Source organism: Panthera pardus, unplaced genomic scaffold (assembly GCF_024362965.1).
Source record: "Panthera pardus isolate Hobbes unplaced genomic scaffold, ASM2436296v1 HiC_scaffold_3, whole genome shotgun sequence".
Taxonomy (NCBI): Eukaryota; Metazoa; Chordata; class Mammalia; order Carnivora; family Felidae; genus Panthera; species Panthera pardus.
Genome location: NW_026526876.1, coordinates 18,016,389 through 18,040,443, shown reverse-complemented (window position 1 = coordinate 18,040,443; position 24,055 = coordinate 18,016,389). Strand labels below are relative to the sequence as shown.

General features: G+C 54.1%; 1 protein-coding gene and 1 long non-coding RNA gene across 6 annotated transcripts in view; one reads left to right on the top strand and one right to left on the bottom strand.

Moving 5' to 3' along the window:
* Positions 1-140: 140 nt before the first annotated feature.
* Positions 141-24,055, bottom strand: part of RNF157 (ring finger protein 157) — an 81,991-nt gene continuing 58,076 nt past the window's right edge. For 2 of the 5 annotated variants that reach the window (XM_053893343.1, XM_019466129.2), the window contains exons 4-19: positions 22,867-23,013; positions 22,312-22,429; positions 21,777-21,843; positions 21,433-21,476; positions 21,020-21,067; positions 19,013-19,084; positions 18,134-18,293; positions 17,867-17,979; positions 15,044-15,282; positions 14,229-14,337; positions 12,225-12,336; positions 11,598-11,785; positions 11,261-11,326; positions 10,202-10,250; positions 8,288-8,398; positions 141-2,854 (exon numbers count right to left, since the gene is read on the bottom strand). In XM_053893343.1, the coding sequence (XP_053749318.1) occupies positions 2,736-2,854; positions 8,288-8,398; positions 10,202-10,250; positions 11,261-11,326; positions 11,598-11,785; positions 12,225-12,336; positions 14,229-14,337; positions 15,044-15,282; positions 17,867-17,979; positions 18,134-18,293; positions 19,013-19,084; positions 21,020-21,067; positions 21,433-21,476; positions 21,777-21,843; positions 22,312-22,429; positions 22,867-23,013 (1,762 nt within the window). In that variant the 3' untranslated portion in view covers positions 141-2,735. Of the gene's footprint in view, positions 2,855-4,516; positions 4,558-8,287; positions 8,399-10,201; positions 10,251-11,260; positions 11,327-11,597; positions 11,786-12,224; positions 12,337-14,228; positions 14,338-15,043; positions 15,283-17,866; positions 17,980-18,133; positions 18,294-19,012; positions 19,085-21,019; positions 21,068-21,432; positions 21,477-21,776; positions 21,844-22,311; positions 22,430-22,866; positions 23,014-24,055 lie in introns of all 5 variants that reach the window. The other 3 variants (XM_053893344.1, XM_053893346.1, XM_053893345.1) reach the window with 3 other exon arrangements.
* On the top strand, positions 2,811-5,217 carry LOC128774306 (uncharacterized). The gene is made up of 2 exons (XR_008418885.1): positions 2,811-3,739; positions 3,846-5,217. It is a non-coding gene; the product is annotated as an uncharacterized LOC128774306 (long non-coding RNA).

Below are 24,055 nucleotides of genomic sequence, written 5' to 3'. Positions count from 1 at the left end.
CCACCTCCCACGCGGAGCAGGTCTTTCCCTACCTTCTGCCTCCCCCACTCCGCCATTTGGAGATTCTCTTGAGGAAAAATGTCTGAGTGCTGGAGAAAGTCGGACAGAAACTTTCACAAATGAGCCAAGGACACAGTTAATAGCTCTCCTTCCCTTGTAAACAGTTTTATTCGTTTTAAAGAATCATGCAGCAGTCCATAAATATTGCATCCTTGATGTCCCCACTGTAGTGTGCCCACGAGTGTACTCCAGGGAGTGAGGGGTACACAGATGGCACAAACAGTACACACACACACACACACACTTGCACACACCAGGTGTGCAGGTCCTAAAGCAAAGTGATCAACCAGCATGCCAAGATCAGGTGGACAGGACACCAACTCTCCCCAGGTGAGACAGCTCAAAGTGTGCGGCTCTATGCCCAGGAGATGCCCCAGTGCGGGCATAAACTCCAGTGGGTGGAGCTGGGTGGGGAAGGAAGGAAGGCTCCACGAGGCCGGGATCAGCACACCACCTGGAGGCCACGGGGACCTCGGGCCAGAGTTGGCAGGAGAAGCCACAGGCCTCCAGAAGTCCGTGCCCTTGTGCGAGAGGCCAGGCCCCATCCCATCCTCACTGGGCCAACTGCTCATAACACAACTGTCTCCGGATGACGGACTGGGTGCGGCAGGGTCAGGAGCTGCCCTGTTCCCTGATCAAGCTGACTAAAGACCAGCTCCTTTGGATGGGATGTTTCTGCTTGCCTCAGAGCCAAATGAGAACAAAGAGGTAGGAGAGACAGAGTGACAGAGACACAGAGGGATCGGTCCGAGAAACAGGAGCGAAAGGGCCATTTCTGACCTGGGCATGTCTTGATTATGGAACCAAGACCTTAAAGAATCTTTCTGAGCCTCTTGCTGGGAGAGGACCCAGCCTGTGCTGTAAGGAAGGACACAGACCCTCCAGGAGGGGCGATGATAATGGTTTTTCTCTCGGGGCTCCTGGCCACTGTGGCAACTGTTTACCTACATCTCCTTCATCTTGGGTAACACCACACGGTGAATACTACCTGCCGAGAGGGGAGGGAGGCTGTGGGCCGCCACCCCCGGCTGAGGGAAGATCCCCACTCCCTGGGGCTTAAACTTCAAGGAAATCAGGCAGTGGGGTTATTGCTCTGACCTCAACCGCAGAAGGGGCCGTAAGGATGTTGGGGGAAAGGACAGGAGTCGGGCCTGAAGCAGCAGGGTCCAGAAGCCCCGGCAGGGCCTCAGAGAGGGGGACATGGGGACTCAAGACAGAAGCTTAGATTCAGGCACGACTCACATATCGTGTCTGTTGGGACAGCAGGCCTTCCCCCCACCAGGGCAGGACCTGAGCCATAACCACTAGGCCGGGCAAGGGTCACCACCGCCTGGCAGTGCAAAGAAGCCACACGGAAGGGGTGAAGGATTCCCCGGGCACGGGGCTCACTTTGGGGTGTTGGAGACGACCCTGAAAGGCTCTTCCAGGGTAACAGTTCCAAATACAAAGACAGGCCATCGTGATGGTCAGAGCCTAAAGGCTCTGTGGTCTCTGGGCCTCATAAATTGCTGTATCTAACTCTGCTTCCCTATCTCATGCTCCACTGAGAGACCACCTTTTCCCAAAGCCAACAGACACATCTGTGCAAGAACTGTGCGGAGCCACCGATGACAACACTGTCCAGAGAGGAGGAACTCCCAGCAGCTTACAGCCCGGCCTCGCTGTTTTAGACTTTTGTTGACAAGCCTCGCACGGGGCTGAGGAGAGGTGGCGGGGGTGGGGGTGGGGGTGGTGCATATGATCTGAACCACAGAATCTCTGAATCTCTAAGGAGCCTGCGGGAGGAGTGCCTCCCCCTCCCCTGCTCAGGCTCGGCAGGTCTGGGAGGCAGGGAAGGGTAACACTTGGGGTGGGGAGGCCCCGGCTCCACGTGTGCCACTTCCTGTGGGACTCCTGGGCACCGACTTGCGAATCACTGTTCCACCCCTCTCTCAGCCTATCTCTTCAACTATTGACAAAAAGGGGTGGGGACAGGGACAACAGATAGAAGAACACCACCGGACCGGGCTGTGGTGAGGGAATGTGAGAACATCCGACAGCTCCTAACACAGGTGCCTGGCACACAGAGGTGGTCAAAGATGTGTTTTCTGAAAGGTCACCTTAGGATGGAGTCCCAGGCCTTCATGAACGCACCTGCTCCTAAATAACCCTCCCGAGGGTCATCACGTAACTGGGGGATGCTCAGATTCGAGGCCTCCTTCCTAAGCACACAGATGCACGAGGCACAGGGGACCAGCTCTGTGACCAGACCAGATGTTCCAGAGACCAGAAAATGCCAGAGGGGTGTTTGTAATGAAGCTGCCAAGACTCCAGGTCTTCTTGGTTGTGCCCCCTAAGGAGAAAAAGATGCACGAGGAGCAACCAGCCCGTGGACCTGAAGGTCAAGGTGGGTACCTTCCAGAGAGTCTCTGCAAGAGGTCTCATGAGCTGCAGTTCACTGAGAGGCTTTGGCCCGCGAGGAGAGAGGAGGCTGCCAGTTCCTTCTGGGTGGGGAAGGGTGGGGATTACGGAGGGCACCGGGCCGGGAGCGGGGGCAGGCTGACCTCCACGTCTAGCTTGCATCTGGGTGTAGAGAGTCTTCGAGGTTTCGCTGAGGACGCCGAGGAGGCCAGCAGTCCAGTGAGGCCGGGATGGAACGTGAGGGTGGCAGGGAGCCCAGGGACGGGCTGGGGCTCTCACACGGCCAAAGGACCCCACACGCAAGGCCTGTCCTGGGGGTCCTCCAGGCTGCCGGAGGGTAAGCGCGGGCGCTGTGTGTGCCGACGACCGACGTTGTCATCGGCCTGCCAGGTGCCTGGAGAAGAGAAAAGAAGGGTATAGGAGCCAGACCCCCGGCCAGGTCCGGATGGGATCTCCAGCAGGATAGCCCAGGAGTTCGGCACGGAAGCTAGCAGGACGCGTGTTACCTGAGACCCCCATGTGTGTGCAGGCCACAGCGAAGGAGAGAGATCGGGCGAGGTGGGCACCCAGGGGGCAGGGGGCTGTCCCTGTCCTAATGGGCTAGGGACAGTCACGGCCACCATGGACTGCAGAGAAGAACATACAGGGTATTTCTCGTTCTGTGCACCTGCCCTGCAATCCACTTCTGTGTCTTTGTTTTGAAGTTTGCCTAGATGGTATGGGGGGTCGGGCTGAGGTTTTCCCCAGGGCAGGAAGCAGTGGAGGGCAGTGAGAAGAGCGTGTTAATTTGGGCTCGGTGTCAGTGTTTGCCGTGGGAGCCGGGAGGGGCAGGACGGGGCTGGTTGCTCAGCAGGGTGCCAGGGACAGAAAGGTTGGGGGGGGGGTGCGCAGGTGTGACGGGCCCACCTGCCGCTCTTCATCTCTGTCCACCTGAGCAGCCCTCTGGGGTCACCATCAACCCCGGGAGACACCAGCTCGAGAGTCTTGGGGTCGCCCAGGCGGCACCTACAAAACTCTTGTCCTCCCCCAAACCCGCCACGGCTCCTGCACAAGGAGCACCGGCTGCCTGGTCTAGAAGCCCATTCTTGGCTGCTCCGTCCTTCGTGCTCTGTATTTCATCCGTCACTACCTCCTGTCTGTCATCAGAAAACCTGGGCTTCCCTCCTGGCTCATGACTGACGGACTGACCGCGTGCTCCTGGGCGGAAGCCTTGATTCACCCACCCATCGAATGGGAGCGGAGTGCTCTCCTCACAGGGCTGCTGGGACGACAAAACAAGGTGACACGGGAGTGTGCAGAGCAGGGTGCGGCTTGTCCAGGCTGCCGTCTTCTCTCCCTGGGGTCTCCCCTCAACTCTCGTGCTGGCCCCGACTGCCTTTTCCCAGGGGCGCCCTCCAGCGCAGTGCGAAGCTCCCCGTGACACAGAGGCTCCCGGGGAAGACCTGACTCCACGGGGCCCGCGGACCTCCAGGCTGCGCTCCCCAGGTGGTGCCCCCAGCCCGACTGCGGCCACAGTGTGCACCTCAGACGGCGAGGGAACCGCCAGGCCCTCGGCCTCCTCCGTCAGACTGCAAGCTCTCCTGGGCAGGCCCGGCCCTCAGAGGACTCATGCAGGGGACAGGCCGGGCTGAGCCGGTGCAGAGGGAGGGCCCGAGGCTCACTGTGCTCGTGTTTGAGGGGTCAGCCTCCCGCCAGGGCCCGCCCAAGACCCTTTCACGGCCCGCACACTAGGACTGAGTAGCTAGAAACTGCGTATCTCCCGGAAGTGCCCTGGTGTGATCGTCCATCTAAAGGCTCTGGCGGCAGTGTGCGGAGGGGGGGCCCCTGGGGCAGAGAAGTGAGTGGAACAGAAAATTCGCGGTGTCTCTCGAATCTAGATGGAAGCTGGAGATTTCGATTCCCTGGAGTCTAGGACATGGGCCAAAGTGCATTCTCCTCTAAGGGAGGCTCTCTTCAGTGTGACAGGATGGACAGAAGGCAAGATTGCCCTTTGAGTCAGGAACCCCCAAATACAATGAGTTGTTTGTTCACTTATAGAATTTGGTAGATCTCATACCTATTCCTCAATGTTTATGGGGCAGGACTCCGGAACTGCGGCTGTTCGGTAGGAAAGACCAAAAGCAAACGGTGAACGAGAGAGAAGACACACATGCATGCACAAAATAAAATCCACGCCACCGCCGCCGCCAACCAGCACGCCACGAAACACCGGACCGACAGGCCGCCCTCACTCTGAATTCGCACGAGTGCCTGCCACAGACCACCGCTCTAGGACCCTGAGCCAGGGCCTGGAACCGATCCTGCCGGAATAGACTCAGCACTCAGACCTGAAGGATCTGTTCTCGCCGGCTTCTTAATTCACTCCGTGGCGAGGGGAGGGTTAGCAGCAGTCACGTGGTGCCCTTCCTGCTCCCCCCCTTCCCCCCGAAAGGACTCCGAGGGGCCCTCAGCAGAACCCTGCTGCTGCTCCCGGGTCACATGTGCAAAGGGGGAGCCTCGCTGCAGAGGGCAACCGGCTCGCAGACGGGGCTTCCCGGACACATGCTCCCACTGGGTCCGGCCCTTCAGCCAGAAACTGGAGCTTGTTGACTGAAAATCTGTCGTGGCGACAGATCAAGGTGCCTTCCCATTTAGAGGATGGGAAACAGGAGGGCAGAGAGACCTCTAGAGGTAGATTTGGGGAGCACACTTAGGGGAATTCTGCACACCCCTTTCCCAGCTCTACCAAGCCCCTGATTAAATGTAGGCGCTCTGACAGTTTGATTGTCTCGTGGAGTTTCCAGGGGAAAGAGAAACCGAATTCAGATTTCTCCTTCGTGTCTAGGAAATATGAAGTCTCCTAGGTGCATCTCAGCCTCGGGTTATGAGGCTTGAAGACAGGAGGAAACTGGATTTCAAGTTTTTGCCGGTATTGCTGTGCTTCGCTGGATATGTCCCCCCCTGCACGCTGCGGTCATTTAACAATGTATCTCTATTTCCACTAACAAACCCAAATTATGTTGGCTTTTTTCCCCCCCTATCACCTACACTACCCAGAACCTTATCACTTACTCTACCCAGACTTGTCACTGGTCCTCTGGCCACTACGTTGCCACCTGCGTGGTATTTCATCCAATTCCTTGGAGCCACATCCACTCAGCATGGCTTCACGGTCCCAACCTGCTCACCACCTGCACCAGTCAACTTAGGCTCCCTCCCCTTGAGACCTTTTAGAACACTCTCAGAACACGCCACCCCCTTGGTCTTGGAGCCCAAGAAGGCCCAGAAGCTTCTTAGGGGAAGAAGGGCTGGAAGGCCACGGGTGCCCTCTCAGCGACACTCCCACAAGTGGGAGAGGAGTGGTGAGGACGGGGACCTGCGTGGTCTTCGTCACGGGCCGGGTCTCCCGGCAGAGCACACATGAGCATGGGGAGCGTGGCATGTGGGGCGGGGAGAGCGCGGGATGCTCCCCTTGGCTCCACTTCTCATCAGCCCTCCGCGACGGGAGTGGCGCCACCCGGAGAGGGAAACCGACTCGAGCAGAGACCAAGTGCCTGAGAAGCTGTCCTGGTGGCCGCAGGACACGGAGCTGAGCCAGCCTGTGGGTATCCCAGAGGATGGTTTGGACTTAACAGCTGAGCGCGAAGAGGCCTATTTATTCCACTGGACCTACCAAAGCGGATACTCCCGTTATTAATCCAACAGATGCTTCCAGAGAGTTCCCCAGCAGGCTGCTACCAGTGTGATGCTAACGGTAGAACCAGAGGAACATCTGGCCGAGAAAGCAGATGCGCCTTCCCTCTCCTGTAAGAGCCCTTGAGACCTGTGGTGAGAGGGCACAAGGGGCCACCTCACGTGCCTCTACCTGAGTCGCTCTCCCGACAGGCGTCACGGGCATTTGGCTGCACGTCTGGCTTGGACTGTGAACCTAGCTTAATCCCAGCGCGCTGGCTCTTGAGAGCACCATAAGGAACCCCGGGGGTCCTTTCGGCTTCCCGCAGTCCCGCAAGTGGAATAAATATCAACAAGCAGGTTGGCCAGAGAGAGTCAGGAGGCGGAGGGAGCGGAAGGAACAAAGTCAGTTTCCACCAGCATGGTTGGCTAAAACCGTGCCTGGCAGCCCCCTCTGCCAGAAAACGGGGGTGAGGGGGAGCCCCTCGAGGGAGACAGGAGCCTAGCAGAAGGATGGCTGCTAGTGAGCTGCCACAGACACAGGGCAGAGAGGACAGAGATGTCATCATTCCCGACTCGTGCCCCAGGATGCCAGTTCAAAACGACTCCTCCTCATAATGCTTGCCACAGAAGCATCCCCGTTTTTTGTGGAACAGGGACTCATCTATTTTGACAAATATTTTTTTCTCAGGAAATCTCCTATTGAGTGCAGGCCCTCGCCAGTTAGGACCGGAGACCTAGGCAGAAGCCTCTGGCATGTGCACACGCCCAGCAAGCTTGGTGTCGGGCACAGCATGGCTGGCGGGGGGGGAGGGGGGCGCGGGGACAGTGCTGGCGCAGAGTGAACATGAACTTCCATACGAGGTCTACGTGACATAAATGAGCTTCAAAAGAAACAAACCAGACAGACAGATTTACGTTTGGCAAAAAGACGTGAGAAACAAATGGACAGACGGAAGCAAGACACGGAGCGGGAAGGCGGGAAGTGAAGTGTGCCTGGGCCCCACAGCTCCGGTCCAGGCCTGACACGGCATCCTTTGTCCTCGCTGAACGTGAAGAGTCCTGGGCAGGACCTTCAGGACAAACTAAATAGAAAACAACCGGAGAGGCCTTTGAAAGGCCGCAGAAAGCGCCTTCTGGGGATTACGGCTTCCCCGCCACGAGCCTGTGTGGGGCAGGGCATGCGAGTCCCCGTGTCTCTCCCAGGCTGACGGAGAGCGGCCACCACAGGAGGCTGTGCTGTTCCGACGCCTCTAGCTGCTTCGCTGAGCGAGTAAAGCACTGGACCCATGATGTGACGTGGCTGTTCTGAAGTTCAAATAAGTCTCCATTTCAGGGGATGTTGAAGAGATTTACAGACACCACAACGTGGATGACCATCTCTGCTGTGAAACCAGGAGGGCGGTTTTGACCTAGTCTACCCGGCCGTGATGTGCCTTCAGAGGGGTTCGTGGAGCCCTTGAACGAGCACATGGAATAGAAGGGGGTGGGTGCTTAGCGGGATTAACGCGGTTCCCGTATAGGAAGTTATCCCGGGTTCGGCTTAGTATCATGAGAGGGAAAAAGGGGGCCTATCGATAGTCCTGACTCAACTTAAAGTCAGGGCTCCGGGGAGCATAGTCACCCTCGACCCCTGACTTCTCCTCTGGGATCCAAGTCTATTAAGTACAATGCAAATGTAACCCAAAGCTCACTGGATCACAGAGCCATTTGCTAGTCTAAAAAATGTCGGCTTTCAAATTCCTCCCTGTTCCTCTGAAGAGCTATGGATCCCCTTTCCAAAGGCTCAGGCTATCTTTCCAAGACCTTCTTAGAGAGGCAGGGTCTGCCTCAAACTTCCTGTTGATGAAAACAAGACCAGGCTACCTGCCACGGGGCCTGCAGGATGGGGGTGGAAGGCTGCTTGGTCAGGCCAATTCGGAAGAAGGGGGGTTTTTTACTCCTGTCGTCCTGTCCTCATATTCTTGCTCAGGGCAGGGGGTGCTCTCTGCACAAGTTCAAGGACTCTCCCGAGGCCTCCTCACTTCCTTTCAGCATCTGGCTTCCAGCAGCCTAGCACAGCCCGTGCCTTCTTGCAGGAAGGCCGGGGCAGGAGACAGGTGTCCCAGGGTGAGAGCAGGGGTGCGAGCAGGGGAGCATCTCCCACCAAGTTCATGTTCAGCAGACTGCCACTCACCGGGTAAGCAGACCTCAGGGCACAGCTTATTGTCCAGTGCTTTCACGCTTGCGATGCCAAAGTCATTGTTATTGTCACACTCCATACCTAGAAATGCGCGTGTCCTCTGGCCTGTAAGGGAGTTAACGCAGTTAGAGAGGGGCTGGCGGTATTTTTTCTCTGCTTTGCTGTCCTTAAAAAAAAAAAAAAAAAAATCTTAAGGATGGAGACAAAAAAAATCAAATCATATGTTTAAAAAAAAGACAGTAATTAAGTGGGTAAAGAGTGGACAATAAAGGAATCAAATTGTGTGAGGCCGCCTGTGTGCCTGCCCCGTCCTGCCCTGTCTCCCTAACTGGCTGCTTCCCAGCAGGTGCTCAGCCTGCTGGAGGCCGCGGGGCACCGGCTCATGCAGAACCGCACTGGTGTGGACCGCGGCGGGGAAAGCTAGGGACAGCATCTGCCGAAGCTACCCCTGCTCCTGCCTGGGTCTGGGGTGTGTGTGTGTGTGTGTGTGTGTGTGTGTGTGTGTGGTGTGCACGCACGTGCGTGTTTATGACCACAAGGCTCTGTAAGATGATAAATACGTACAACAAACACTAAAAGTCTCAGTTTCCATAATTTTGCATATAAAGTCAGAATCACCACATTCACAAAATTATGTTTTGTTTTCCTATGAAACGTGTTATTTTGAGGCTGCCTTAAGGGTCTGACCAGAAACCTACAGACACGTGAGGGGAAGGGGAAAGTTTCAGAAGTTATTTTTTCTAGCTCCCCCTGTGCCGCCGTTTTTCTCTTGGTGAAAGGGAGAGGGAAAAACGTAAAACCACCGTGCGGGCCGTGGGATGTCAGGCAGAAACCGCCCGCCACCCTGCAGTTTTCAGAAGCGAGTATTCTATGGGCGGGAAGCAATCACAAAGGGCAACTCGGGGACCTTGAGCGCCGAAGGCGTCCACCGAGCGGACGACGCGCCGGGCCCTGTCTTGGCTGGCGTGCAAGCGTGGCAGGGGCACAGCCTTGGCGGCCGTCCCCTCCTCCTTCAGGGCTTCCTGGTCAGGGGAGAGTGGTCAGGCCAGCATGCACACCCCTGAACTCCCCAAGCAATGGCCAGCGCTAAAGCAGAAGCAGGTAGGATGACATCTGCGTCCGGGCTGCGGCCCGGGTCTGCTCTGGAGGTGCCCTTCTGAGGGAGGAAAGAGACGCTGGCCCCTGGAGCACGTGGTAGTCCATTCCCAGGGCCCCCCACCCCCCGACTCTTCTCACTTCCCTGATCTGAAGATCATTCCTTCTCTCCCAGCCTTGCTAGAAACAAAACTCTTCCATCTGAAGCTATAACGGGGGCGTGAGTTACAGTAAAGAAAATTGCGATGACAGCCTACAAACGCCCGTCTACATGGAGCAGCTGGCGTCCGTCGCCTTCTCACCCCTGCTCTGCGCCCACTGGCTCCGAAGGTCCCTCCACTAGTGAAACGTCAGCCACCTTCTTCACCAAAGCAAAACCAGACCGACTGCCCGACGGTCCTTTCTCCCACGTGGAGGAAACTGTTCTGCTGCTGTTCCTAATCATGGGGGCTGCCAGAGCAGCTCTGGGGGGGCGGGGGGAGGGCTCAGCTGCAAAGCGGAAGCGGGAAGGAAGGAAGGTGATGAGGGTCGCCCAAGAAGCTTCAGAACTTAGTCCACGAGAATTTAGAGCTCCCCGTGCGCTTTGTGAAGCAGCTCCGTCCTGATGTCCTCGGCCCTGAGGCCTCCAAAAAGCCAGGAAGATCGCTGCGGCCCTCAGACTCCCTGCTTGCCTCGATACTCCATCAAGAAGGCCGCCTTTCCCCACCAGGCACACTGGTGCCACCGAGTCATCCCGGTGTCCCTGTCTGTACCCTTTGAAGAATCCCAAGAGGGGAAATCTAATAAGAGGGAGCGAAAGACCAGGTCTTTTACCATCTTCTTGTGGGGGGGGTCCATCCTCTTCCTCCATAACATCATTTCCCTAGGACAGAAGGAAGGCGCTATGAGTCTGTAAAAGCAGTGAAATGAATCTGTTGGTCAGCTGAAGACAGAAGTAATTGGCCTAACGGTATCTCACTCCAGGGCCTACGTCAATGGCATACATCTCCCGTCGTGTCTGAGGGGCCCGGGAGGCTGAGCAGAGACAGATTTTCCTTGGTGAGGCGTGGTCTGCCCGCAGGGACCGCATCTGAGGCCCGTCACAGATGTGCCCGGGGAATGTCAAGAATAGCCTTGGTAACAGTTTAGCTCATACTGTCTCTTGAAGGTGGAAATAAAAGTTGTCAAATGAAAAGGTAAATAGTAAGATCATGGAACTTTCAGAAATTCCTTTGGGATCCCAAACCCCAACGGGCTCTACTCCCGCGAGAGCATCTGGCTCAAGAAAGAGTGCTAGTGCCCTCACTGTGACCTGGGCCTGTCATGCACTTCCCGAACACCTCCATCAGGGCATTCTCATACTGAATTGTAATCCTGTCCGCACCACCTGCCATGGGGCTTCTAGACGAACAGGACATTTAGCGACTCTACACACAACGTGGGGCTCGAACTTACGACCCTGAGATCAAGAGTTGCAAGCTCTTGTGACTGAGCCAGCCGGGCGCCTCTGCATGAGTCTGTCTATACAGTCAGGGTCGGGGGGGGAGGCCAACACCAGGTCACTGGGGTCTTTGTGTCATCCCGTGCCAGGAGGTGCCTGAGACAGTCATTCTGTGTAAATACTGAGCGAACGAAGGATACACACGCTCAGGTGGAGGGTCCGACCCAGAAGAGTTCCCTCTAGGACCCACTCCACACCTGCTACGCTGGGACTGGCGCACGGTGCGGTGGGACAGTCCACTGACCGGAGTGCGTGGCCACTCTCCCCTGCACACCACACCCCACCCCTAACTGAGCCAAGCCTGCCACCTTAGGAGGCCTCTTCCAGAACAGCGCCCATCCTACCGCGCCCCCCACCTCCGCCAGCGCCAACAGCCCCACCATCGGCGTTACCTCTGCGTCCTGCTCCTCGGCGGCGAGGCCGACGAAGTTGCTGTCCGGAGATGCTGCCGGCATCACCTGCCACAGAGCGACAGAGATCAAGGCACAGACTGACCCAGCTCGCAGGGTCTGCGACCCGAGCCCTCGGCACGGAAGTGGCACCAAAGAGAAGGGTCAGAGGTGAGGGGTGTTTGATTCAACGACCCCACCTCGTCTGCCAGGCCCTCCTTCCGAGCCCGGCGGGCACTCGGCAGCTGTCCCCCCGGCAGACCGTGGGGCGAGCTGCCCTGGCCGCGTGTGCCGAGTCACGGCAGCAAGGACCGTCCCCAACCCCGGGCTCCTCCCTCACCTCTCCTTCTTCTGAGGGGGCCCTGCTGGCGGCCCGGGGCGAAGGGAGCGCCTCTCCCTCTTCTTCAGTGCCGGGGGCGATGTAAGAGCCGGACATGGAGGAGACCGTGTCGGTGCTGATCTGGGAGTGGCGGCTCTGGGAGGACACCATGGACATGACGGACTGGGCCAGACTGCTGCTGGCAGGGTCTGGGGAGGCCGGGGCGGAAGGAAGGAGACGGGAGGTCAGGCTTCGGCGAGCGGACTGAGGAGCGGACCCACCTCCCTGTGCTCACGCAGCGAGGACCACAGCGGCCACACCGCACCCTTACCTAAAAAGCTTCGGGTTCAAGGTTTTCCGAGGTTCTGCCCCTTTGCATTTTAGAGCTCAGGACTCTACCCCGGGAGCCAGGGTTTGCTCGTCTCTGACTTAATGTTACAGGAACCGCTGACAGCAGGCCGGGAAACAGACGAGGACTCCTGCCCCCCTGCCCGGCTGTCAGCAGGACCCCCTTGCCTCTGACTCTGGCCTCGTTAGTCACGCAACTTAGGTATCAACCTGCTGGCCCAAGTCCATCCTGCAGGAACTGTCAGGGGTGCTGAGCGCCGGGCCGAGGGGCCGAGCGTGCAGTCCCCCTCCCTCATGTACCTTCTGGGGAGGAGATTGTGGAAGAGAGAGGCGTCCCTGTGCAAGACGACTGGTCAATAGCTCCCGACGATGACATGGTAAGATTCTCACTTTCTGGAGTTATGCCACATTCCTGGAGGGAAACAGTTAAGTGCAAACGGAAGGGTGTAAGGGCAGGGGGCTGGCTACGGAGGGTGAGGGGGGCATCGGGGGCGCTGAGGGCCCCTCCATCAGGGGGCTACGTGCAGAGGAGGGGCGGTTTCTCTTGTCCTCACTTCTCTGCCGCCCTGGCCTGGAATGGCTGTCTCCCAGGGGAGGTGCAAACTTCAGTCAGCACATCCTGCCTGAGGCACAGCATCTGCTAGGGCCATACAAAGACTGCAGCTCAGGTGACACAGGTCACCCAGCAGCTGTGACACGGGAACACCCCAGGTTTCCCCAGGATTATAAACCGCTTTCCTTCTGAAGGAGAACACAAAACCAGCAGAGGCCTCACTGCCTGCCAGGCACCTCCGCTTGGATATCGGGTTAGTTCCAGCTCAATCGACCTAACACAAACACTACCTTTGCCTCCCCACCCACTCCTGACACCCCGGCTATCGGTCACCTGGGCCAGTACCCTCACCCCATCCCAGGCAGATGGGGATTCTGCCCCTATAACCTTTTCTCCAGGAGTTTTGTTTGGTTTTAAGTAGTCTCCACACCCAACGTGGGGCTTGAGCTCACGACCCTGAGATCAGGAGTCACGTGCTCTACTGACTGAGCCAGTGGGTGCCCAAGGAGCTCTGTGTTTATTGTAGCTCAAGGATTCCCTCCCGCCTGGGCCAGTGGAATCATCCAGACGGCCCTGCTGGTCTCTGGGCGGCCACTGTGTGCCTCTGTCAGGCAGGCCTTCCTACAGCAAAGCTCTCCCAGACAGCGGGCCTGCTCACAGCCCCGGCCTCTGCCCTACACCTCTGCGTGCCCTGCCCTGGCCATCTCAGATGCTTCTGTCGCCTTTCTCTAGGAGTCTAAAACACGCTGAGAGTCAGCTCAAATGCTACTCCTCCACTCTGCTCCCCTGGTTTATAACTGCTCTTGTCCCTGCCACAGCACTTTACTGTCCCTTCTTCTCTATTGTTAAAATCCGCTCAACGGGGCACCTGCGTGGCTCAGTTGGTTGAGCGTCCGACTTCAGCTCACGTCACAATCTCTCCGTTCAGGAGCCTGAGCCCCGTGTCGGGTTCGCTGCTGGCAGCGCGGAGCCTGTTCTGGATCCTCTGCCCCTCTATCTGACCCCCCCCAATAAATAAAACATTAAAAAAGATTCATCTATTCATCCATTCAGCAAACAGTGCTAGGCACAGCACTGATACTTGTGTGCGCGTCCTGTCCCCAACCAGACACTGAGCTCCCAAGGTCAGGAACCACTTCAGGTTTGCCTGTTCACTCTCCCTAGCTCACCGCCGTACAGAGAGCGGGGGTAATGAACCTGTTCAATGAAGCCTGTGGGGGGCACGGGTGGCAAGCCCCGCCCTCTTCCGCCGGCCTCCCAACGCACCTCTGCTGGGCCTTCCTGCTGCCTGTTCCCACGCCCGCAACCCGCTCTCCTCAGACATCTGCATCGTTCACTCCCTCACCTCCTTCCGTCTTGGTTCACAGACTACTTTTTACAGACAGCAACCCCCCACCTCTGGCCTTGAACTCCCTTGTCTGACGAGCCAATCCACAGCACGGTCTGACACACCCCTTTTCTCCCGTCTTTGCGTCCATCCTAGCCCCGACAGCAAGAATATCAGCGCCACCAGGGCAAGGACTTTTGTAGTTTCCTTACTGCTACTGTCCTCAGCATACGCAGCAGTGCCTGGTAGAGAACACAGGCTCAACATATTGTTGAAAAGATGGACGTAATGAAATCTTTGCTGCTGTCTCAAAGGGTGTTCCAAGGTGCCTGAGGAACAAACGAAGGCAGACGGACCTGGAGAGGCCTGTGGGACGGAAGAACCTGTGGTCCAACGTCCGAGAAACGGAGGGGAATGAAATTACCTCTTCGAGATGCTGAGCTGAGGGTCTCTGAGAGAGCGGCGTCTCTGACTCGCTGCAAGAACGCTCGTCTTCCTCTTCACGCAACACAGAAGAGTTCTGGGAAACAGACCTGCGACAGTCCGGAGGGGAAAGCATCTGGCGCCAGAGTCCACACGAAGAGGGGGACTGGCTTGTACTCTCACGAGCCGGACTCCAAGGGAAGAAGAGGCCCGAGAGGGGACGGAAGGAGCCCAGGTCTTAAGAAGGAGGACGGAGGTGGGAAAGAGCCCTAGGGGTAGCCTGAGTGCTTTTCAGGGTGTCAGAAAATCTGGGCTTTACCTTTAACGCCTTTAGTAACTTGTGTCTGTACCTGGGAAAAATCACTGACATTTTTAGGGTCTCAACATTTTCATCTATAAAATACGCTCCTTAACTCTGCCACAGAAAGCTTATCATGACTTGTGCCTAGTTGGATTTAAATGCTTATGAGGTACAGTTACAGATTACAAGGTTCCTTCAGTCTTTAGACTGAGCGACGCTCCCCACAGGCGTCAATGACCCTAGGGATGTCCTTTTCCCCCCAAAACACATGAGATTCGCCTGTCTGGTACCCACAGGCACCGTAAGTATCTTCCTCACCTACGGAATGGGGGAACCTTCTGCCAGAGTGTTCACCCCAGGTCTTACGTGGGACAAAAAAGCTCCGGGAACAGCCCAGAAGGTCTACGCTGCCCTGGGGACCCAGGACGTGAGCCAGCACTGAGGAGGTGAGAGAAGGAGTGAGAACCTATCATCAGGGCCTTGAGGGGCAACACTGTCGAGCACCAACCACTCACTTGGAGAGACTCTTTTTGAGCTCAATTCCTTGGCTGCTACAGTCAGACAGGCGGTCGAGTGGGGAGAGCGTCCTGACAGGGGGCAGGTGGCCATCACTGCCGTACGAGGGGAGCATTCCCGAGAGGTGGCCGTCTCCAAGCACGTGAAGGGCAGGGGCCGCTGGGGATGGGGTGAGGGGCCCATTGAGGGCCTCCAGAAGAGACACAACTTCATAACCTGGTGGAATGTTCTCTGAGGACTAGGGGAATCAGAGACAGGTTGAAAAATTAATTAAGTACTCTTTGTTTTATGACATGATCATGTTTCTCACTCTACACTGAAAAAAAAAATGTTTTCTTTTACAGCTGGTCTGGCAAGAAAAGCTTCTGCAAAGGAGGCCAAAGAAAGACACAATGTCAGGGAACCTGCATATTCCTACATTCCGCTTACAGGCGAACATCTTCTCAGCAATGTTTATTTTTCTGATTGTAATGGGAATGCATGTTCGTTACAGGGAATACGTGTTCATTACCGCGAGATCATGACCTAAGCAGCAATCAAGAGTCAGACACTTAACTGACGGAGCCCCCCAGGCGCCCCTATCTGTAAATCACAATTTTATATCCTGCTTTATTTTAGCAAACGTTAAGTATTTTCCTTCACACACGTCCCCTTGTCACAGATTCCATGTTTCCTACCTGTTCTCCTCTGCCCAGGATTTAGCTGCATCCACCATTTCCTACTGTAAGCAACATTTTGAGGAACATCCTTGTGTACAGATATTTTATTGTTTTTGGAGATTTAATTGGCTTCATTAAGCAATTCGTGAAGCGGGCAACATCCCATCTAGCAAGGAGAGAGATGCTACCACGAATCTTTTTTTTTTTCCACATTGTTTTTCTTGGTATTAAATTCTTAGATCTTCGATGACCAGATACAGATGTTTTTAAGGCGCTTGATGTATACAGCTGTACGGTTTTGTTTCTTCAAAGAGCCTTCTAGTCACATTCCCATAAGCAGCACAGAAAACCTATTTCAACTGCTTCTCTGACAGCATGGAGTATCTTTAAGAAGCTTTCGAATCTGGGGGCGCCTGGGTGGCTCAGTCGGTTAAGTGTCTGACTCTTGGTTTCAGCTCAGGTCATGATCTCATGATTGGTGGGTTTGAGCCCTGTGTGCAGACAGCGTAGAGTCTGCTTGGGATTCTCTCTCTCCCTCTCTCTGCCCCTTCCCTGCTCATGTTCCCTCTCTTTGTCTCAAACTAAATATATAAAACTTAAACAAACAAACAAAAAAAGCTTTCGAATCTGGAAGGTGAAAAATGGTACCTCGTTTTATTTTTTTTTAATTTTTTTTTTTTTGAGAGAGAATGACAGAAGGGCAGAGAAAGAGAGGGACAGAGGATCTGAAGTGGGCTCTGTGCTGACAGCAGCCAAGTCCAATGTGGGACTTGAACTCCCAAACCAATGACATCATGACGTGAGCCTAAGTTGGATGCTCAATGGATTGAGCCACCCAGGCGCCCTGGAACCTCATTCTAATTGATTGGTATATGGTGGATCTCTAATGTGGTTGACTTAAAAAAAAAAAAAAAAAAAAAAGATGTTAACCAGCTAAGCATCCTCTTCTGAGAATTAAAAAAAAATATTCTGGGGCGCCTGGGTGGCTCAGTCGGTTAAGCATCCGACTTTGGCTCAGGTCATGATCTTACGGTATATGAGTTCAAGCCCCGCGTTGGTCTCTGTGCTGACAGCTCAGAGCCTGGAGCCTGGTTCGGATTCTGTGTCTCCTCGTCTCTCTGCCCCTCCCATGCTCATGCTCTGTCTCTCTCTGTCTCTTAATAATAAGTAGATGTTAAAAAAAATTAAAAAAAAATCCTTTGTCCATTTATCTACTGTTTTATCATATGAGCCATGGCAAAGACATTGTCTTTCCTCTGATATAAATGCTGAAGACATTTTTTTCTCTAAATGATTTGTTGTTTACCTATTTTAATTTTTTGCACATGTGAACTTTTGCATTTTTTATACGGTAAAATCTACCCTTCTTTTTTTTCTTTCTGTAGTGTTCCTCTGCTTTTAAGCTTAGAGAGTCCTCTCCCATGCCAAGTCATTAAAGAATCACCTATAATTTATTCTCAGTCTTTAATATTTGGTTTGGTTTCGTTTGCTTTAATATAGTTACTCTATCTGGAATTTTAGTTGTTAATCTGGTAAGCAGTAAAGTGCTAGGCTGATTTCTCCTCCCTAAATAGCTAACTAATTATCCTAATACCATGTACTGAATAATGGCTCTCTTCTATTGGTGTGTGAATCTGAAGCCGGTCTCTGCTACGACAGCACAGCTTCGAGGCTGCATTCTAACGCCATCACTTACGCTGTGAAACCGAGGTGAAATATTTCATCCACTCGGGTCGCAGTTGCTAAAGCCATGAAACGGGATAAAGAAAACAGTTACCTTCTTCGAGGACTCGGATAAAGACAGTAAACCGTATTCAAATCCAAAACAATCATCCCCTTGTTCCTGCTTGGGGGGAGTTCCAGAGCTGGACCCCACTGGGAGGAGGCTGCACGCAGACAGCTCTAGGCGTCGTAAATATTAACTGGACGCCCAGTTCCCAGGGAGGAAAAGGGGGATTTAATGATCAGTATCCAATTTTCCGTGGTAATACCGGTCGGTTTTAACACAATGTGACCTCAGCCGGCTTACCAAATGCTGCAGCGTGCCAGGGTTTAATTACTTGTCGCAAAGTCAGGTAAAGAAGGGTGAGAGGTGAAAAAAAACCCAGCAAGGAGAGCAGAACGCCTGCCTCACAAACGGTCACGGTGCCCAGCCCAACTTACTGAATGCTCTTCCGAGTCAGATGTCTGAGACGAGATGATGGGGTTAAAGCCGGTTGGGGACAAGGGGCCCAGTTTTTTCCTCATGGCCCGGATCTGAAGCAGTGCCCGGAAGGCTGGAAGAAGGAAACAGGCCATCGGGCCATCCTGAGGCAGGAGTCAGGCTACACGAAAGGCCGGGCAGAAACCACAGTCCCCCCACCCCCACCCCAGTGTCGGTCAGTTCGCAGACCCTGCTGTCGGGTCCCGGCCTGCGGTTCTGGGGCTTACGCAGTCGGCAGATGGGGCAGTTGTTGGCCTGGTAGCGCAGGGTGTCAGCACACGTGTTACACAGGCAGAGGTGGCGACAGGGCAGAATCAAGGTGTCGCGGACATCCGAGAGACATACCACGCACTCAGCGCTGTTATCGCTCACTTCATCCTCAGCCACCTGTCCCAGGAGACAGAAATTCAGCCGGTGACACAAAGCCCTTCGCGTCCTCCATTTTCTTCACAAGCAGCTTTGCCTGAAGAGCTGAGACAAGTGGTAAGAACAAAACCTTACATTTGCTTTGGACTTAAAAAAAAAAAAAAAAAGAGTTTATTTATTTTTGAGGGAAAGAAAGGCAGAGAGACAGAGAATCCCAAGCAGGCCCTGTCAGCACAGAGCCTGACGCTCTGTGCTGGGGCTCGACCCCATGAACTGTGAGATCATGAACCGAGCCCAAATTAAGAGCCGGATGCTCAATGGGCTGAGCCACCCAGGCGCCCCTGCTTTGCCTTGACTTTACCGTTCAGCAAGTGTGTTCACATACTGGTCAGTATCACTTCTTCTGGGAACTATTTATCTCAAGCTCGTCCTATGGGGCTCAGATCTGTCCTCTCCGACAGATCTGGCGGGGCCCTAGGAGACCACACCAGGAAGGGCAGGGGCCAGGTAACTGAGTGACCAGAACTCTGTAGAACAACTGATCCCAGCCTGCCTGTGTTTTTCATTTTGGAAGTGATGTAAGCATAAGCATCTGAAATAAGGAACAAGAGAACACCCTCCTAGGACCAAACTGATTCCAGAGTTGGTCATGCTAAACCCCGAGATCCCAGCTTCATCAGAGCATTTCTTACTCCGTCCCCAGGGAAAAAAGTACATTCAGAATTTCGGATGGAACTTGCCTTAGAATCCTGGGTGTTGTACTTGTTTTCAATTCCATAGATCTCCTGAAGGAGGTAGCTGACCCCATCTACCTGAAGAGCAAACAGAGAAGTTCAAGGGCAGGCTGACTCAACAGAGATAAGTAGGAACTTGCCCCTCAACCTTTTCTGGTAACCAAGGACTACTGATGCACAATGAAAAAAAGCAAAGGCCTAGACAAGTAAGGATGCTTTTTCTTTTTTTAATTAAAAAATATATTTTTTTTAATGTTTATTTACTTTGGAGACAATGCGAGAGACAGAGTGCAAGCAGTGGAGGGGCAGACAGAGGGAGAAACAGAATCTGAAGCGGGCTCCAGGCTCTGAGCTGTCAGCACAGAGCCCGACGTGGGGCTGGAACTCACGAACTGTGAGATCATGACCTGAGCCGAAGTCGGATGCTCGACTCACTGAGCCACTCAGGCACCCCATGGATGCTTTTATTTACTTATGTTTTCTCTTTGACAGAGAAAAGGAAATCCGATGTTTGATTCACCCACCATTATACCCAACAGGGAACATGAAAGTTCACAAATACAACACTAATCTGTGTACTGCAGCTCACTATTCCAGGCAGTTAAGAAGGGATAGACTAAGCAAATGGAAGAACGTGCATCAAAATAGAAGCATCAGCTATGTAACCAAAGTTAAGTGTAGACATTACAAAACCAAAGGAATGGAAAAGAGAAAGAAAGAAAGAAAGAAAGAAAGAAAGAAAGAAAGAAAGAAAGAAAGAAAGAAGTGGGCAAGGGAAAGAGGGGAAAGGAAAACATCTGAAGCAGAGAGAGACAGTAAGACCTTGAAGGGGAGGCCAATGGAGCCCCTCCACCTGCACGAGCCACCGTCACCCACAGAGCCAAGGACCCCTCTTGGCCCTGTTCCTTAAAACCCCAAGTTCAATGCCCACTCCCACTAGCCTAGCCACGTCAGAGCCAAAGCAGGCCCTTTTCTTGTTTCTTTACATGAGCCCACTCCTCCCTCGGCTTCACCTCTGTCCCACTGATCCCCTCCCCTCAGACCTAGCCTGTCACTGATTTTATACCTCACTCTCCGGTGTGACAGAGTCAGTTGCTAATGCCAAGCTAGCAATAGGAAAATAGACCATTTACCTTGAGCTACCCTAGCCTTTCCATCCTATCTAGGCGTTCTGGGAAATGAGGCCTCCCCATGAGACAACTCACCAAAGCCTGGCCGTGGCAGGCAGTACTCTGGGCCCAGGATCTGTTTCCTCCTGTGCCTCTTAAAACTTGTTTCGACCTACTGATTCTAATGGAAAGGATATTATCAACAGATTTAGACTAAGGTGTTACTGACTACTATTGGCCTCATTAATGAATAACTCAGAATTTCAGACACCTGTCACCCATCTGCAGGGGAGGCTGGCCAGTGCCACTGGCACCACTCTCCAGGACTCTCCGCTCACCGTTTCAAGAGTGGAAAAAAAAGTGCTGGCACACAGCAGGGGTCAGGCCTTTGAGCAGACATATGCGTGACTTGCCGGTCATCCTGGAAGACGGCAGATGGCCAGGAAACTTGGAATTTTAGAAAAACACTTGGTGGGATAAATTAAGCCAAGGGCCCTAACTGGCTCTGAGTTGGACCCCGACATTTTATCCTTTAGCTCGGAATGTTTCTCGCCCTGGCATTTTCAATGAAAAGAGTTCTCCCTAAACCTAATGTCAAGAGACAAATCCCGTTCTTTCCTTTCTCAAGACCTTTGCTCAGATAATGGCTGCCTCCACGCCAACAATTCTGGAACAAGAAAGACACCAAAGTCAGGATTCTTTTCAGGCCACCCAAGGAGTTTCTAACACACAAAAGCACTCCTTTTTTTTTTTATTTTTTTTTATTTTAACTTTTCTTGGATTAAAAAAAAGGGGGGCAGTGGAAGAGAAAGAAGCATGCTCAGCAAAAAAGAAAAAGAGAGAGATGAAAAGAAAGAAGTCTGGGGGGGAGGGGGCCGACGATCCCCGGCCCTCAGATACCTACCACTTGTTTCTGTTTGAGGGGCTTGACACAGAATGACCCATCGGTGTGCTGGAATGAAACACGACCGTTAGGACCAGGAAGCAGGGGCAGGAACCGGGCGTTCTCGGGCACTCCTCTCCATGACACCCGCGTGTGATGGCACACTCCTCACGCCGCGGGGCCTCATGAGCATCTAGTCTGACCCTTCCGTCTCGGGAAGAGGAGACTGCGGCCTCGAGAGCTGCAGGTCGCGCAGCACGCGGGCGGCAGAGCTGGACCGAGGCCCGAGGGCGGCCCCCAGTGTGGTGCTCCTCCCGCTCCGTGGGGAGCTGGGCCTGCCCTGCCGCGCTCAGGGAGCCGGCCAACAGGCCGCACGCGTCCCCGCACGAAAGACAGCTAAACAGAACCGAGTGAGGCCCTGTGAAGCTACTCACCTTTTCAAAAGTGCCCAGCAGTACATGGCAATGGCCAAAATACTCTGAAAAAAAATAAAGGGACGCGGGTGAAGGAGAAAGCCAAACAGCACACCTTGCCACCCATCTATCTTCCCCGACTCCCCCCAACCCGGAAGACCAGACGCTCTGGGCCGTCAGGAGAAGGGGCCCGTCCCCTCACCCAGGGCTGTTCTCATCAGCCTAAGGAGTGCAAGGGGCATGGAAACTGGCTGCCTGATCCCCACGGCGGGGGCGTGTTGTTCCCGAGGCCACAGCGACTGCCCGGCCTGTGCACCACAAAAGGGCAGCGCGTAGAGCAAAAGAAGACAGAGAACGCCCATTACCGTCTCCTTCATCCACCACGGCGTGGACCACTAAAGGGTAAACCTCTCGGTCCAGATCAAAGCCAAGCTGAAGGGAAAGAAAAGGGGGGGGGGGGGGAGGAAAGACTTAACACGTTTAAATGGCCCAGTAATCCATCAGAGAGGGAGACATCGTCAAGAAGCATTAACTTCATCTCTGCTCTCGTTCGTCAACTTCGCGACCACCTAAGTCTGTTTAACTGGAGGCCACCGTTGCTTTCTAAAGTCTCATGGCTGTGAAGCCCTCTAACTGGCAGGTTCTTCTCTTTGAACGTGACTTTCTCAAAACACCCGGGGTGAACGCGCTACTTTGGAACAGAAAAGCTATCGACATGAGGTGTGTTTTAAGGGCAAGGAGAAGTTACAGCGCTGAAGAACATGGCCTCCCAGCATCTGGGCGGTCCAGGCACTGCCGGCCGGAGTCCCGACTAGGTCCTAGGCCCATCTGGGTCCACGTGAGGGACCTGCCCCCAGGCTTTCTCCCAGCAGCCTGTCACCGCCCCCCGAGGCAGCTCACCTCCTCTTCCGCCCACTCTGAGGGGTCCACGGTGTGGGAGGGCAGGCAGAACTGCTGGCCGACCCCTCGCTTGTAGTGCACCGTCTCCGACTGGTGGCTGTTGTCCTTGGGGATGTAGCTGTCCATCAGAGAGGGAGACAAAGCAAAAGTCAGTATCTAGCCCAGAAGGATCTGACCGCTTCCTCCGTCCCACGCCTGGCCTCAGTATCAACGGGCTCTAGGTACAGAAAAGGAAAGGAAATATTTCCTTCTAATGTGTCCTTTGCTCTTGCTTGGGAACGCTGTTAAGATTATATGTCCAACCCACACATCCGCACGAAGGTGGCTTAACAGATTTTTAGCAGCATCTTGATGAGATGAAAGGTTGTGCCATCATCTGCCGCTGCGCAAGCTGGCCCAGATTGAAGGGAAAAGGCAGAGAGGTGGGGCTCTGCAGAAGAAAGTCTGAGCTCAGGAACCAGATCTCACCCGGTCCGTAGGTTTTTTCCCCACAGGTGAGCGCGGAAGGCTCGCCTGTCTGGGAGGGACGTGGCTCACCTGGCCTCTCGTTCTTACCTGGCAATCCCGTTCTGGAACTCTTCCGTGGCCTGATAGTAGATGGTGATGGCCACCCGAGCGTCAGTGTCAAAGGTGAACTCCACATTGTAGTGGACTTTAGCTCTGCCTGCCTCTTCTCCCAGGGTCTTCACTTCCTCGGCACACCTAGAAAACCAGGAAGACGTGGCGTTTGGGAGCTCGCAAACCAGTTTTCAATTTACCTTTTACAAATTTTTACACTTCATACATCGTGAGCTTCTCTCCAGGGTCGGAAACTTAGGCCCGCACCTTCATTTCGAGTGATGGCTGAACACCCCGTGAGCACTGCTGTTGGGCATTTAGGTGACTTCTGATGTTTTGCGGTGTTATAATGAACATTTGTGCACTTGCCAGACCTGTTTTTCTTTTTTTTTCTTTAGTTTTGTTGTAATCGAAGTTACTAATCACATAGCTTCGTTTCCACGGGGCTTGTTACTATCATAGCAGGCCCTCCCCCCTCCTTTCCCCCTCTTCAGAGACAATCTTTACCTCGTTTAGCTGATCATTGTCGCACTTACCTATTTTCTATACAACATGCTTAGATTATCCTTTTTATTTTTTTAAATGTTTTTATTTTTATTTTTGAGACCGAGACAGACACAGACACAGAGCACAAACAGGGGAGGGACAGAGAGAGAGGGAGACACAGAATCCAAAGCAGACTCCAGGCTTTAAGCTGTCAGCACAGAGCCTGACGAGGGGCTCGAACCCGTGAACGGTGAGATGGTGACTTGAGCCGAAGTCGGACACTTAACCGACCGAGCCACCCAGGCACCCCACGTGGATCATTCCGGACTCTTCAGTTCCAGGTGCTAGCCGCTGACTTCGTACTGTGGGAACCAGGATTTCTTTCTCTTTCCTCGCGCTGCCCCATATGTAGTACCCACCCCCCGCCCCCCAGTACGCTCTATCTCGATTCTGCTAGTTCAGCACATCCGCGTCTGTCTTACTGTGATTATACAGACGTGGTTCCCAGCTTAGCCACAGAGTAATCTCTGAGTATTTTTCTTTCCCTTTTTCTCAAGAGTTTGTGCTCATTTCTCTTTCAGTCGCTCGGTTTCCTCGGTACTTTCTCACTAATTCAGACCCTAGCCCTCTGCTGGCCATCCGTCTAAATCTCTCCATGTCCAGAAGTGCCGGGTGTTCCACGCATTTTGTCTTCTTGAGG